General features: G+C 51.8%; 2 protein-coding genes across 2 annotated transcripts in view; one reads left to right on the forward strand and one right to left on the reverse strand.

The window, feature by feature from the left end:
* LGALS2 (galectin 2) overlaps positions 1–15,068 on the forward strand; it is a 346,473-nt gene that overhangs the window by 202,873 nt on the left and 128,532 nt on the right. The gene's annotated exons all lie outside the window — the stretch shown is intronic.
* LOC311579781 (TRIO and F-actin-binding protein-like) lies at positions 2,656–15,039 on the reverse strand (the record flags this gene model as incomplete). Its single annotated transcript, XM_084750624.1, has 6 exons — positions 15,018–15,039; positions 10,269–10,380; positions 8,582–9,622; positions 6,195–6,272; positions 3,852–3,989; positions 2,656–2,688 (listed from the first exon to the last, which is right to left on the reverse strand). Exons 1-6 carry the CDS (start codon positions 15,026–15,028, stop codon positions 2,656–2,658), a joined length of 1,413 nt encoding a protein of 470 aa, XP_084606750.1. The 5' UTR covers positions 15,029–15,039.

Genomic DNA, 15,068 nt, shown 5'->3' on the forward strand with positions numbered 1-15,068 from the left:
AGCAAATAAACGGCGCACAAAATGAGTTCTGGAGTGTTAGATGGGCTTTCTTGAAATGCCCCGTTTCCCAAGTGGGACTTTCTGCTAAGTGCTGGATTCCCGCCTGTGGATGTGCACCTGTTGCCCTTGTTCGTAGCTCCCTTCCCAGTATATATTGTATTTTCTTTGCCTGAGGAAGCTCTCACTGTGGCCCTGCAGCTAAGGAAGGACCTTGGTGGTATTTGTTGCTGACTGCACTGGAAGCTTATGCGGCAGTTAAGTAGTCCTTCAATCCTGTTAGCTTAAGCAAGGTACTTGAGTACCCTATGCCTCAGTCTCACGGTCAGTAAAATGAGTTGATGTGATCACCCATGAATGCTGGCCAAGTAATTAAAACAACTTCCCCATCTCTAGTTAGCTACTCTTAGGTGGGCGCCAGGAAGCTTGAAGTACTTGCAGTTTCAGATACTCTGCCATCTTGATTTGGAGTTCAAAGGCATTGCTCTTGCTGAGCATTCTGGGATAGGATGAGGAGGGGGAGGCAGGAGGATCAGGAGTTCCAATCCAGCCTGAGCAGCATATGTGATTCTAGACTTAACTGGAGCTCCATAACAAGACCCAGTCCAAAACCAAAACAAAAGGCCATGGTGGTGCACACCCATTATCCCAGCACTTGGGAGGCAGAGGCAGGAGGATCACCACAAGGAGTGACTTCAAGGCCAGACTGAGGTCATTCATATCAAGACCTGCCTCAAAACTGAAGAAATTAGCTGGGCATCGTGGCGCACGCCTTTCATCCCAGCACTTGGGAGGCAGAGGCAAGTGGATCACTGTGAGTTTGAGACCAGCCTGGTCCACAAAGGGTCCAGGACAGCCAGGGCTACACAGAGAAACCCTGTCTGGGAAAAAAAACAAAAACAAAAAATTAATGTGTATTGTATACTGTGATTACTGTGGAACTCTCAATCTTTGCCCATTTCACAGATGAGGATTGAGAGGCCCAGGAAGCTGAGTTCTCTTCCTAGCATCTCTGTTAAAGTCATCTCCCACCAATGACACACAAATCCACATGTTAAATTCACTTACTCTAGACACTCACCGTTTGGTACCCATATGCATCCCACCCTCCCCTGCACTCCTCAAAGGTTGTCAGCACTTGGAGAGTGGGTGCAAAGAGGAAACCCCTTACCACCAAGAGCCTGGCCACAGAAAGACCAGCGCCCTGGCTCCTGGCCACTGAGATTCACCTTCTGGTAATCTCAACCCAAGGCCCAGAGTGCTGGTATGAGCTGGCTCCTGCACAGTCAGCGCATCTTATAACCTGAACCCGCCGAGGACTGCACTAAATGTTGTTCATGCCTTTTCTGTTTAAAGGACACAATGCTGGACTTGTGGAATCGCCTGGAAGGACAGACGTTTTTACTCTAGACTACTCTGTCTGGAACACTTCCCTTCCTGCCTTCTATATATACACAAGGTGCATACACACACACACACACACACACACACACACACACACACACACACATACACACACACATACATGCACACCTCTTTCTCTTGCTACCCACACAAAAAGATGCCTGGAAAGTTCCCTTCACCCTTCAAGCCTTAATGTAAACACAGCCACATGTTCTAGCCAAACTTAGAAACTTACTGTGCACTGCTCCCATTTCTCATCTAGTGCTCCGGACCTTTCCCAGCCTGGCACATACAAAGCTCAGGGTTCCATGCCCAGCATTGGAGAAAAAAAAATCCTTGTCAGGTCCCCCTCATCTGATCCTTCCTATGGTGCTCCCTACAGTGCCCAGTGCTCCTTATGCCCACCTCCTTGCCTAATACTCCTCACATATCTCCCTTTTCCTTATCATCCTACATCTTTCTCCTCTTTCAGTGCTCCCAACATGCGCCTCCATGCCCCGTGCTCCCTGAACCCATATCTTTGTTGAGTGCTCCCTGTATCTGACCCCTTCTTGATCCTCGGCTATAGTGTCATTTTCCCAGGTGCCTGTCATTGTATTTACCTCCTTGTGCTCCTTGTGGGACAGGTTGGTGCCTGGCTCCCTCTGTCTTGGAGTCCAGCCCACGGCCTCAGCCCACAGTATATATCCTCAGTAAACACTGGTTAACTGAATAGATACACAAAGGAAGGGCTCAGAGCTTACCCTGGCCGAAGGGAGATACAGAGCTTCAGGGACCAGAAGTGACTGATGCTGGCAAAGACTGGAGCCACCATACTTCAGGGATATTCAGTGTCATGCCACACCTCTATGGAGGACTCTAAGGTATGACTCAGGGAAGGAGACAGTGGCCCAAGAGCACACAGCCAGTTAGGGGGCAGAGACAAAATTCCAGCGGGCTTTCTGACTCTTCAGCAATCCTCAGGGACATCCCAGGCAGCCCTGTCTCTAGTACTGACAATTCTAGACCCCAGATAAAAAGAACATTTCCCCCGCCAGACCCACCAAGCCCCAGTTGCTACACATCTGGCAGGGATCACAATAGGTAACTAAGCCTGACAGCGTTGGGAGGTCGGCATCACAAGGGTGGGCCTGTAACTATTTGGTGCTCAGATTGGCCAGAGCATGGTTTGCGTCACAGATGCACCCATGTATGACATGGAAGAAGAGACCTCATGTCCTCATCAGTGTGTGGACAACATGAATCTAATAGCCCTTAAGATGAGGACCAAACAGAGTCAGGCACGTCCTGCATGGGACATGGGGCTGGAGAGTATAGTAGGAGCACAATAATTGCTGGTGGTATACAGATAATACACAATGGTTGCTGGTTATGAACATTATTATCATAATCGCCATTTCTCTCATTCCTCTCTCCACCAAGGCCTTCCCTGCCACTCCTCCCAGCCCTGCTGTGTGCTGGGGACCTTTAGTTAGTTTGCCCACAGCTTGAAGGACCATGGCACCCAGATAGCCACATTTGCTTGGCATGTTTACAGGGGCCTCTGCCTGAGGAGAATGGCAGGGAGAAATCTATGACATACATGGGAAGCAAGGAAGCAGTGCTTGGATAGCGGGCGCACACACACACACACACACACACACACACACACACACACACACACACACAGCCCTCTGGGTATCCTAAGCTTTTCCTTAGCCTTAAGCAGCTCCATGAACCAGCCCAGCTGACAGATGTGACAAATGTGGCATCCAGTGCTCTGACTTTCTCTGTAAGTCTCTCACTTGGGACTGTGCAAAACCAGCCCAGTGATATTCTGGCTGTCACTCATTTTTGTGAGCCCCAGGGCCCACTTTAACCTAGGCATCTGCCTCCAAGGGTCTTGCAGTGTCACTGCCCAGCGCCAACCAGAAAGTCCAGGTGTCGCCCAGTGACTGACGCAGTTGACCTCCCCAAAGCCAGCCCTTGGTTGCTTCTTGCCTGCTGTGAAAGGGGCAGGAGAGGACAACCGATAGCTGCCTCCTCCCTGTGCCCTGGAGGAAACCCCTGGCCAGAGGCCCCAGTGTTTACAGGCCTCTCTGGACAGGAGATGGGTTACGTAAGGCCAGATGTTTGTGAAACTGGCCCAGGCCCAGGTCTGAGACACACTCTGTAATCTCAGAGCCCCTTCAGGCCCTCCTCCCCTCCCCCTCCCCCCACTCGGCTCCCTGGCCCGGGCTAGCAGTTGCTGATTGGCGATTATCCAAACATCCTTCATCCTAAAAGCTTGCGGGATCTGTGCCTTGCACCCGAGGCAGAAAGGCCCATCCTCCAGGGGCTGGCAGGACTTTTGGAGCGTCCTCTCCTTCCATGAGGTTCTCCCACCCCTCCATCTTAGCTAGCCCCAGCCTCTTCCCCCCTTCCTTCTCTATCCACCCTCACCCCCTCCAACCCCTCAGGAGCCAGCCTACCCTTTGCCACCTGAGGACCCCCAGAGACAGCAGGTACGGATTGAACAGCGCGGGCCGGTCCCCGGGCATCCGCCATGAAGTCACCAGTCGGCCCTTGAGTGGGCTCCCAGCCTTGCCCTCTGCTGGCCTCTTGTCTGCCTGTCAAACAGGGTCCAGTGTTGGCTGTAGGTCCCATTGGTGGGATGGGACATCCCTGGCCACAGCCTCCCCTGACCATTCTGCTACTGCGAAGGCCCAAGGCTCCCTCCTACCTCCCCCATCAGAGCTACAAAGGAAAAGACCGTCCTCTTGCTCACACTGCATGGTGTTCGACCAGCAGGGTCTCTAGGACTCCATACATACTTGCGGCTGCTAAGGAAGAGGGGTGCCGGTCAGGCATCTAGCTCATGTGATGTGCGCCAATCATCTTTCGTCTGGCTCTAACATTAATAACCAGGAAATCTGAGCCAGGTGTGGTGGTGCACACCTGAAATCTCAGCATCTCAGAGGTGGGAGGCAGGAAGAGCAGGAGTTCAAGACCAACCTCAGCAACATAGCAAGTTTGACGCCTACCTTGGCCTACATGAAGCCCAAATTAAAACCCCAATTAAAATATATCAAATACTTATTTCTGATTTCTTTTGAAATGTTAAAAAAATGTGGAAGTCTAGGTCCATCATCCTCTCAGCAGCTACCGTCTAGAGACAAGGTGTCACGCAGCTCCTGTTCTCATTGGGAGCTTCTTTTTTTTTTTTTTTTTTTTTCCGAGACAGGGTTTCTCTGTGTAGCCTTGGCTGTCCTGGACTCACTTTGTAGACAAGGCTAGCCTCGAACTCACAGTGATCCACCTGCCTCTGCCTCCCAAGTGCTGGGATTCAAGGCGTGCGCCACCACATGCTGCCATCATTGGGAGCTTCTTAACCTGCCTGGCCTTTGAGACATTAGCATAGAAGGAATAAGTCACAGACTTAATACACTGCCTACGGCAATGCCCCAGTGCTTCCGTTTTGAAGTCATCTTTGTTGGGGCAACTGAGTCACCAGCAAAGCAGAGGGACTGGCCCAAAGCCACACAGCAGGTTCCAGGTTAAGGAGAGGGCCAGAACTTCCCTGTCCTCTGGCTGGAATCTGCAAGTCTCTGAATTGGAGCTTGAAGCATCAAATCCCAGGTACCAGGGAGCCCTAGGGAAAGGAGTGCTCCGCAGGACCATACTCCCATCAGCCCTCAGCCCTGACCTCCACATGGCCTCACTCTGGCTCGCCTCAGCTCACACCACCACACACAGGAGATGCTCCCTAAGTGTTGTGAGTAGCCACCGGTGAATGAGTGAAGAATGAATAAGGTAGTTGACATTTCTGTCCAGTAGAGGGGGCCTGGAGGTGGGGGTGGGGTAGCTTCCTCTTTGCTAACGAAGTCCAGGCTCTAGGAAGCATGAAGAAATCACCCCCCAAAAGAGGAAGAGTGATGTTGTCAGCACGCCTGTTAGTAATGAGAGTTCTATGTCCCCTCCCCATTTCACAGAAGGGAAGACTGGCCACCAAGCAGATAGCAGTGCACATATGGGACAGAGCCAGGAAGCAGCCTGGGCAAGGATGGGGATGGGGAGCAGAGACAGCCCAGACAGCTAGGGGACCAGAGTTCTGGGTTCTATTTTGAGTCCAGCCACACGTTGGCTGTTTCCTTGTCTGTACAGACGGGTTGGACAGCATACGCCTGTCCCCAGCTCTGATCAGTGGCAGGGCCACCTGCCACCTCTGGCTTTTTAGGAGGCAGCACTGGGACAGTGGGGAAGAGAACAGCATAGCCACAGTGTCCTCGCTCACGCTGCCCCACCTGCTATCTGCCACTGCCTCTGCCTCTGCCTTCACCCCTTCAGAGGTTTCTGGTGAGGGGAGAAAGCGCAGCTATGCTATTGCAACCAGGCCCACCCCCAGCCCCAGCCTCCAGGGCCCTCCAGGCTGCTTCGGCACCCTCCTTTAACCCACTTTACTATTCCTGACCCCTGCTCCAGGAAGCATGGCCCAGCCCCACCCATGAAGCCTGTCCCAGCCCTCTAATCCCAAGAGAACATTGCCCTCAGGAAGTAATGGGCCCAAGCTGCCGTTTGCATAGGGAAAGACAGTGTGCCAGTAACTCAGAAGCAGAGCTTTGGGCTTCTGACCCATGGACCATCCCCACCCACATCCCCACCCGATGGGTGCCTCTGCTGACCACCTCCTCCAAAGCTCCTCTTCTCAAAGCCTCATAGCGGGGCCAGCCTGGGTCTGGATGGTCCCAGAGCTCTTTGGAGAAGCCCATCCCAACCTCCAGCCTGGTTGCCTTTCCTTTCCCTTCCCCACGTGCCCAAGCCTAGGACCCAACTACCGAGTCAGCCTGCTTCTGGTCAGCTGGTGAGTCTTCACCTCGGCTTGGTTCTGACACCTCCAGTTCCTCTGGCTGGACCTGGAGATAAGAAAGAACACAGCTTAGCCTAGGTCATCTCCTATGAGTCATCTGCCTTCTAACTTTTCCAGTTATCTTCTGTACACCCAACATCACCAGATCCATTTGTCAATCCAGCTGTCCCAAATCTATCCTGCCTTACCCTCCTGTCGCCCACTGCACGTCACTGTCCATCATCCGCTCTACATCCACCCTTCACTTAGTCATCTTCTAGCCATCCATCCACCATCATGTATCCCTTTATCCATTCACCCATCTATCCATCCTTCCAATAGTCATTCACCATTGATTAGCATGTATCCATCCATGCCAGATCCATCCATCATGGTACCCACCCAGCCATATGCTCATCCATCAATGAACAACCCTCACCCTCTACCCACCACTGGTATATCTACCAGTAAATCTGACCATCATCCATTCAACCATCCTTCACTCCTTGCCCATCCGTTACCTAGCTACTCTCTCACCCAATTATTCTCTTGTGTGCATAAAGCACCTCGGCCATCCACTGAGTTGAACACCTCCTCTCATCAGGCCTGGGATCAAGAGCCAGAGGCACAGAGATAAAGTACTCATGGCTCCTGCCCCCATAGAGCTCATGTTTGCTTGTCTTATGGTGCTGGAAATTGAACCCAGGGCTTTGAGCACGCTATGCCAAGTGTTCTCCCCTGAACCACACCACGGACCTGTACCCATCATTCTAAGAGGCAATAAATGCCTGAGGTGACAGATGGAGGGAAGCACAGTGTGAGGCCCAGAAGGGGACTGTCACCTGCCCCAAGGTGGGATCACTATTGGAAGACAGAACATTAGACCTAAGACTTAGACCATGCGCTGGGCATGGTGGCGCACGCTTTTAATTCCAGCACTCAGGAGGCAGAGGCAGGTGGATCACTGTGCGTTCGAGGCCAACCTGGTCTACAAAGCTAGTCCAGGACAGAGAGACCCTGTCTCAAAAAAAAAAAAAAAAAGACTTAGACCATGGACAGACATTTGGTAGGTGGCAAGGGAAAGAAGAATAGTCTTCAGTCACAGCAACAGCCTGTGCAAAAACAGATGTGCAGCCTTCCATCTAGCCCAGCACAGTGAGAGGGAAGTGTGGGGAGGAAGGAAGGACAGGGGGCCTTGAATGACATGGCAAGGGTCTTCACTACAGAAGTACCTGGAGACCAGAAGGACTCAGTGAGCTCTCTGCTTTGTCATCCATGAGACACCCCCCCCCTTCATGCTGGATTGACGCATGTGTGACACATGAGGTATTTCGATAGAACTGCAGGCAGGGTGCACCCCCACTCCCACCCCACACCTCAGTGCTCTGGCTTGCGGGCATCACCAGGTAAGCACTGGATCTGTCCTGGCTTCTATCCCTACTGAGTGAGCACTTTACAGCCTCTTCTCCCTGTGTGAGCTATTGAAAAGGCCAGAGGGTCTCCATCCTTCCTGTCCCCATCCCTTATTCTCCCAGGGGTCCTGAGCCTCAAGTAGAGGAACCCCAATCTTTCTGACCACCCACCTTTCCTGTAAGAAGTCAGACTGAAGCAAGCCAGCGACCATTGGGGCACATCATTGAATCCTTTACCTCACCTCATCTCGACCCCTGGCCCCTGAGCATCCTGTGATTGCCCTGCCCCCACAGCCAATTTGAGGCTATGTCATCTGACCCTACACCCCTGGTGTCTCTGGGCTGAATTAGACAGTCAACTAAGAACAGCCTCGGGGGCTGGAAAGATGGCTCAGAGGTTAAGAGCACTGGCTGTTCTTCCAGAGGTCCTGAGTTCAATTCCCAGCAACCACATGGTAGCTCATACCCATCTGTAATGAGATCTGCTGCCCTCTTCTGGCATGCAGGCACACATGCAGCCAGAATACTGTATAAATAATAAATAAATAAATCTTAAAAAAAAAAAAAAAGGAACAGACTTGGGGTGGTATGGGGGAGAGAGAGAGGCTCATAGTTCAGTAAGAGCCTTTGGAGTATGCACTTTGATATCATTTATCAAAACTCCTGTAGGTGTGACCCCGGGAAGTTCTCATGAGTATGGGCCTCATCATACTTATAGTATAGTTGCATCATCTATAAAGTGGGGACAGTGGTAGCTGCCTCTTCACTGTGCATGGCATATGTAGCCTGCCACACTGCCTGTGAGCTGATGACAGGACTGCCAGATGCCTTGCTGTCCAGTGTGGCACTGGGGACGGGGGTGGGGTGGGGTGGGGGTGGGGGTGGGGGTGAGAGGTTTGCAGAGAGCACATAATTTGAAACAATGGCCTCTTCCGCACACTCTTCAGATATGGGGCAAACTTACCGCCAGGTCTGGTGGGCTGTGGCTCTCTAGGCGACCTGTCTGTTCCAGAGCAGCCAAGGCTGAAGTGTCTGGTCCACTTGTCACTCTGGTTGTTGGCCACTGGGTGGAGGTACAGGCAGGGTCGGGTGGCTGTGCTGGGCTCTTGGACTGCTGCCCAGGGCTGTGTCCATTGGCTAGAGTAGCCTTGGCCCATTCTTCAGCGTGGGTCTGTGACTCTGTCTTCAGGGTGTCCTCTGTGCCTGGGAAACCCGGCTGTGGTCCTGAAGCCTTGGCTGGGTCACGCCAATGCCCAGCTGAGTCCCTTTGGGGCAGCCTAGCCTGCAGGAGCTCCAGAAGACCTTCCCAGTCCAGCCTTGGGAGCCGGGTCCAGGCCCCATCCTCAGGTGCCCGGAGAAGGCCTAGCAGGTCCCTCCAGTCCAGGTCAGGTGGCCTCTCGGGTCTATGCTGATGTTGGGGTGTTCCCTCAGCCCTCCAGCCCATAGCAGTGGTGGCCTCAGGTGGCCGGGCACACGAGCATTGTGCTGGGCCTGCCCAGGAGTTGTCTTGGGGAATCGTAGCCTGGTGGGACCTGGACAACTCCTGAAGGCTACCTTGGCCCCTTGGGGGCCCCCCTTGTATCCCATTACCAGAGAGTTCTTCCCAGGCCTCTGACTGTCCCCACCTTTCTCTGTGTTCCTGGGGAGGGCCCCTCCATATCCCCTCCAGGCTGGGACCCTCGAGTTCTGGCCAGCTCCCCAGGCCTGGGCCCTCCTCCTGCCTGCCCCAGCTCTTCTCCTGGTGTCCGTTAGGACTTTGGGATCCCGACAGCTCCTCCTGACTCTGCCACCCTCCCAGAGGCTGCCTCAGGCCAGTGCAACCACTGTCCCGATGCCTCTCTATCTGAGCCTTCCTGTCAGGGGGCCTGGCTGATGTCCTGGCAGGTGGTGGGGTCCTCTGGAGGCGCGGGTCTCCCTCAGGCCGTTTCTCAGGACTCTTGGAGTGTGGGGAATCTGTTCGGCTCCGCCGGGCTGGCTCCGCCTGCTTGGCAGAGGGCTTGGTCACCTGCGGATGAGGTGAAGGGGGTGGGTGAGGCTCCGGACTGCACTGGGTAGTCGCTGTCTGTCTTAACCAAACCCCAGAAGAAGCAAGACTGTGAGGTGAGGCTGTGTCTTCCTAGAAGCCTGGATCAAAGCAGGTAGAAACCCGCGGCTCTCCCTCTGGCTTGCAGCTCTCCCCTCTCACCCACTTTGCTCGGCTCCAGAAAGAGATCTGCAGGGAGCTGCTCACTTTCCGGACTCCCCTCCCTAAGGTATTCTTTCTAACCTGAGCTATCAGGTGCCGGAATTTCCACCATGGGTAACTGTGCCATCGGGGTGTGCCTAGCCCTCTAAGTTTCATTTGAGATCCAATCCTATGCTGGAAGAGGCAGCCCCAAGAGCCTGCCTGATGCACCTGTGGCTCTCAGAGATCTCAAGATAGTAGGTGCCTCCGAGGAGACAGTCTGAGAGGGGGCATCTTCAAAGGATTCGGATGGAGTCCATCACAGCTTGCCAAGAGCTTCTGGCCCATGGAGAGAGTGGAGTACAACCCCATGCTAGGGCCCTGCCCTTCTCACAGAGGACCACCCTGCCCAGGGAACCTCTCTGGAACTGAGGGTGTGGGGAGAGGCGATGACCACTCACGAGGGTTGGTGGTTGGCAGTGCTCACCTGCCTGCTGGGGGCAGGGCTGGACTGTCTTCGAAGTTGGCTCTGACCTTGGCTGGGCCGTTGTGACCGTCCCTCATCCCGAGCCTGGAAGGCCCCCGGTGCCTCCGACTTCCTATGAGTAAATGTAGCTGTTCCAGGAGGCCTTTGGGACTCCCCACCAGCACCCAGCATTCCCAGCCCACCCTGATAAGACACTCATTGAAAATTCAAAGTAAAGATGACCCTCTCAGGGCCTCAGTTTCCCCTCTGGAAAATGGGAACAGTCAGCACCATGTCATCTGACTTGTAAGGCCAGGAGGAAGACACAAGAGAGTGAGTGGGGAGGAGGCAGGTCTTGGCTATGGCTCCTTCCCACCTCATTCAGCCATGAGCCACCCACCAGCCACCACCACCCCCAACAAAGGTTAGACTGGTCCATGTGGGAAATCAGATTTATTGAGCATCTATTCTGTACCAAGCACTGAGCAAAAATAATCAACAATGGTTAAAAAAATATTTATTGAGCACTTCCTATATTCTGGATGCCAAGCACTTGTGTGCCAAGAAGTCCCACTCAACCTTGCACAACTACATCCGGAGGACAAGGGAGGTGAGTGGTGAGTGCCCCATTTTCCACTCTGTCTGCCCTTTGCCTGCCCATATGTAAACTGAGGACTGTTCAAGCCTGCTCCCTTTTTTGCTCTCCTTGGTGCTAAACAGAATCCCCCAGCACCCCGCTTTGAAAACTTTGGCCTCTTCTAACCATTGGTGAAGGAGCTCCTGGCTAGGAAGAAACATTTCTCTTCAACCCAATAATCCCAGTAAGGTCACCAGCAAAGGTCACCATACCCAACAGCGATGACCTTCAGCCCATGCCAAAATCCTCAGTTCCAGATACTTGTGTGTGTTAACAACGAGTGGCCATGATTATATTCAACATGGCGTCACCGTTACAAAGCCAACTGACTCAGGCCAGTGTGTCCTTGTGAGGCAGCTGCCACAGGAGAATCAGTTACCTTCTGTGGGGTCTGACTACTGGACTTCATCTAAACTGGCAACGGGAAGAAGCACTTGTGAGACGCTTGGGTCCATCCACAGCACAGCAAAAATCAGGAAAATACACGAGTGGGGCCATGGCTGGTGGCTGAGCTGACGGAGGATGGACGCCAGGAAGAAGAGCTTTCAGTGAGCCCAGATTAAGTCCCAGAAGGAGACAGGGGAGGCGGTGGCGGGGGTGGCGGGGCAGTGTCTGCCCACAGTTAACACAGCAGAGGTTTGCAGACAGAACAGACCATGGGTGGTGATGACCCCTGAGGACCCTAGTGCTCAGAAGGTAGGGCAGGGAGACCAGGAGTTTAAGGTCATCTCTGGCTATGTGGAGAGTGGGAGGCCAACCTGGGCTACATGAGTCCCTATCTCAAACCAACCAGAAGCATGACGCCAGGCTTTGCTGTCATCCTGTGGCTTTTGCTGATGTCATTAGAATTAGATGTGGAAGTTGGAGTCCTTAGCAGTCCTGAGGTCCCTGGATTCTAAGCCTTAGGGATCCCTATTGGGGCTCCATTTTTAATCAACTTTGAGGCCTTTGAGCAAGTTTCCCCCAGAACTGAAGTCTAGGGGGCTTCAATAAAGCAAAGTCCCAAACACAATGGGAACCTAATAGAAAGGCATTTCTTTCTCTTTCTTTCTTTCTTTCTTTCTTTCTTTCTTTCTTTTCAAGACAGGATTTCTCTGTGTAGCCTTGACTGTCTTGGACTCACTTTTGTAGACCAGGCTGGCCTCAAACTCTCAGTGATCCACCTGCCTCTGCCTCCCGAGTACTGGGATTAAAGGCGTGCGCCATGCCGGGTTGTGTTTGGTCTCTTCCAAACATGCATTTTTTCCACACATACTCCAACTTGCTCAATGGCCATTCCTTCCAATATGTCTTCCTTTGTCCCTTATGAAGCTTTGAAGGACAGGACTGAAGAGCCCTGAAAGATCGTGAGACCCCCATGGAAAACCAGCTCTTGTAACAGGGCCCACCTGGGCCCACCTGTACCCGAGGCTTGATGTGGCTGCAGTCTGGATGAACAAGGAAATGAGCTTCCTCTGGATATTCACATGGGCCTATCGGCCTCCAAATGGCATCAAAGAAGCAACAGGGCCGGGCAGATACATGTTCCAGGCTAGCCTGGTCTACATAGCAAGTTCCAGGCCAACCAAGGATACATAGTGAGACCCTGTTTTAGTGTGTTTGTTTGTTTGTTAAAGAACCAAAGATACCAAGTTTAGCAGATCCAAGGTAGATGGTTTTAAAATTCAGGCATCTAGGGCTGGAGAGATGACTCAGAGGTTAAGAGCACTGGCTGCTCTGCCAAAGGTCCTGAGTTCAATTCCCAGTAACCACATGGTGGCTCATAACCATCTATAATGTGATCTGGTGCCCTCTTTTGGTATACAGGCACACATGAGGCATAATATTGAATAAATACTACATAAATAAATGAAAATTTTAAAAAATCAGGCATCTAAGGTAGGTTAGGCTAAAACACTAAGCCAAATGCCAAATAATATGACTCTTCCAGAAAAATGCTCCAGGATCAGACAATGCTTGGGAAAAGTAGATGCTCAATAAACACACATCAGAGGAGTAAACAGGAGAAAATGAAATTTTAACCTTGCTTCCCTGCCCACCCCCACCAGTCCTCCTCAATTCCTCCTCCTCCTCTCACACAAATGCGTGCTGTCCACAGACGACCAACGGTATTCCACCTGGCACTGGATAGGGGAAATACCCTAGAGTTAGAAAGCTGAGACGGAAGACACTGTACTAGGATGTGGAGTAGGATGTAGGGGACAGAAGTAAGTGTGTGAGTGGGGTGTGGTTCAGCACACCTGTAGCACCAGCACTCAGGAACCTGAGGTGGGAGGACCGAAAGTCTAAGGCCAGCCTGGGCTACATAGCAATCTCAAAAATAAGTAACTGTCTGAGAGAGAACATTGAATACATGTCTAAACGTAGTTGTGGGGCTGGAGAGTTGGCTCAGTGGTTAAGAGCACTGTCTGCTCTTCCAAAGGTCCCGGGTTCAATTCCCAGCACCCACATGGCAGCTGACAACTGTCTGTAACTCCAAGATCTGACACCCTCACACCAAGGCACATGAATTAAAAATTAAATTAAAAATATTTAAAACAAAAACAAAAACAAAAACGTAGTTGTGGTTCCTATTACAGAGCCAGCATGGTGGAGCACTCATACACCCAGCATGGTGGAGCACTCATACACCCAGCATGGTGGAGCACTCATAACACCCAGCATGGTGGAGCACTCATACACCCAGCATGGTGGAGCACTCATACACCCAGCTACACAGTGAGTTCAGTGTCAACCTGGGCTCCAGTGAGACTCTGCCTTCAACCCACTCCTTCCTGAAAATGGTTTTCCTTTTTTTAAAGACCAAAGGAAAAAATACACTAATGCCAGGACCAACGAAGCTTCTCTCTTGGATAGTAAATGGATCCAACTTACTGGGATGGCCTATGAATAAGACCTTATAGAAACATTGCCTCAGGGACAGCAAGGAAAAGAATCTTAGGGTGCTGGAGATGAGCAGTGTTGGTGTATGCCTTTAATCCCAGTACTCAGGAGGCAGAGGCATATAGGTCTCTGAGTTCGAGGCCAGCCTGGCCAACCAAGGGAGTTCCAGGACAGCCAAGGCTACACAGAGAAACCCTGTCTAATAGTAATAACAGTAATAGTAATAATAATAATAATAAATGATAATGATGATGATGATGATAAAAAAAGAGGGTGCTGGAAATGCTCTAATGTCATGGTGAAGAATGTCTCAGTCATATACTAAAACCCACTAGATAGTACACAGTCAGTTCCCAGACTTCATGCATACACCCCTTCCCCATTCCTCTTCTCTAACTGGTAGAACTGCATCTCTAAAAACTCAGGGGCTAGCTCTGCTGTGGAGGGAAATTCCAGCCAGCCTAGAGGGGTGGGGGATGCTTTCCCTCCCAGCAGTGACGTGCCACTGGTGACTTAGTGCATCCATAGGGCACTAGGACTCCGGATTCTGTGGCCAAGTGCCTGGAAAGTAATGCCTAAGCTTTGAAAGTGTGCGATTCTGGGAGCTCTTCTGTGAAGCCTGTGGCTCTGAGGTGAGGGCACAATATTTCCTTGGCAGGTGTACATTTTGGGATCCATCCCCAGCAATTGAGGAATAAAACCCAAAGCATCCATCTACTTAGCGCCATGGGCCAAGCGCAGGGCCTTTTGCTGCCAACTGCTCCTCCACTGAGCTACATCCCCGACCCCTGGCCAGACATGTAAAACAAGCAAGTCTGTCTGCCCACAGTGCACAGAGCAAGAGTCCTAGGTGCATCCTTTTTCTCTCTCGTGCAAGGAGGAAACACTAAACCTACCACCCTGGACCACACCTTTTGAGAGTTTCTCCTCAATGAAATCAGTGTGCTAATGGTGTTCCCCCATTTGACAGATGAGGAAACTGAGGCTTAAGTAGGTTAAATTGCTTTAAGCAGGTATCCTGGGATATAGGGTACTTTTGACACCAGATTTGAACTTAGCCTGTCAGACTACAGGTTTGGGGTGTTTTTGTTTTTGTTTTTTCTTTTTTTGGGGGGGGTTTGAGACAGGGTTTCTCTGTGTAGCCTTGACTGTCCTGGACTCGCTTTGTAGACCAGGCTGGCCTCGAACTCACAGCGATCCATCTGCCTCTGCCTCCCAAGTACTGAGATTAAAGGCATGGGCCACCACACCTGGTTTTCATTTTTGTTTTGACTACTTGTGGCTACCCATAGTGTTACTTC

This window comes from Acomys minous, assembly GCF_964271855.1.
Source record: "Acomys minous genome assembly, chromosome: 12".
NCBI lineage: Eukaryota > Metazoa > Chordata > Mammalia > Rodentia > Muridae > Acomys > Acomys minous.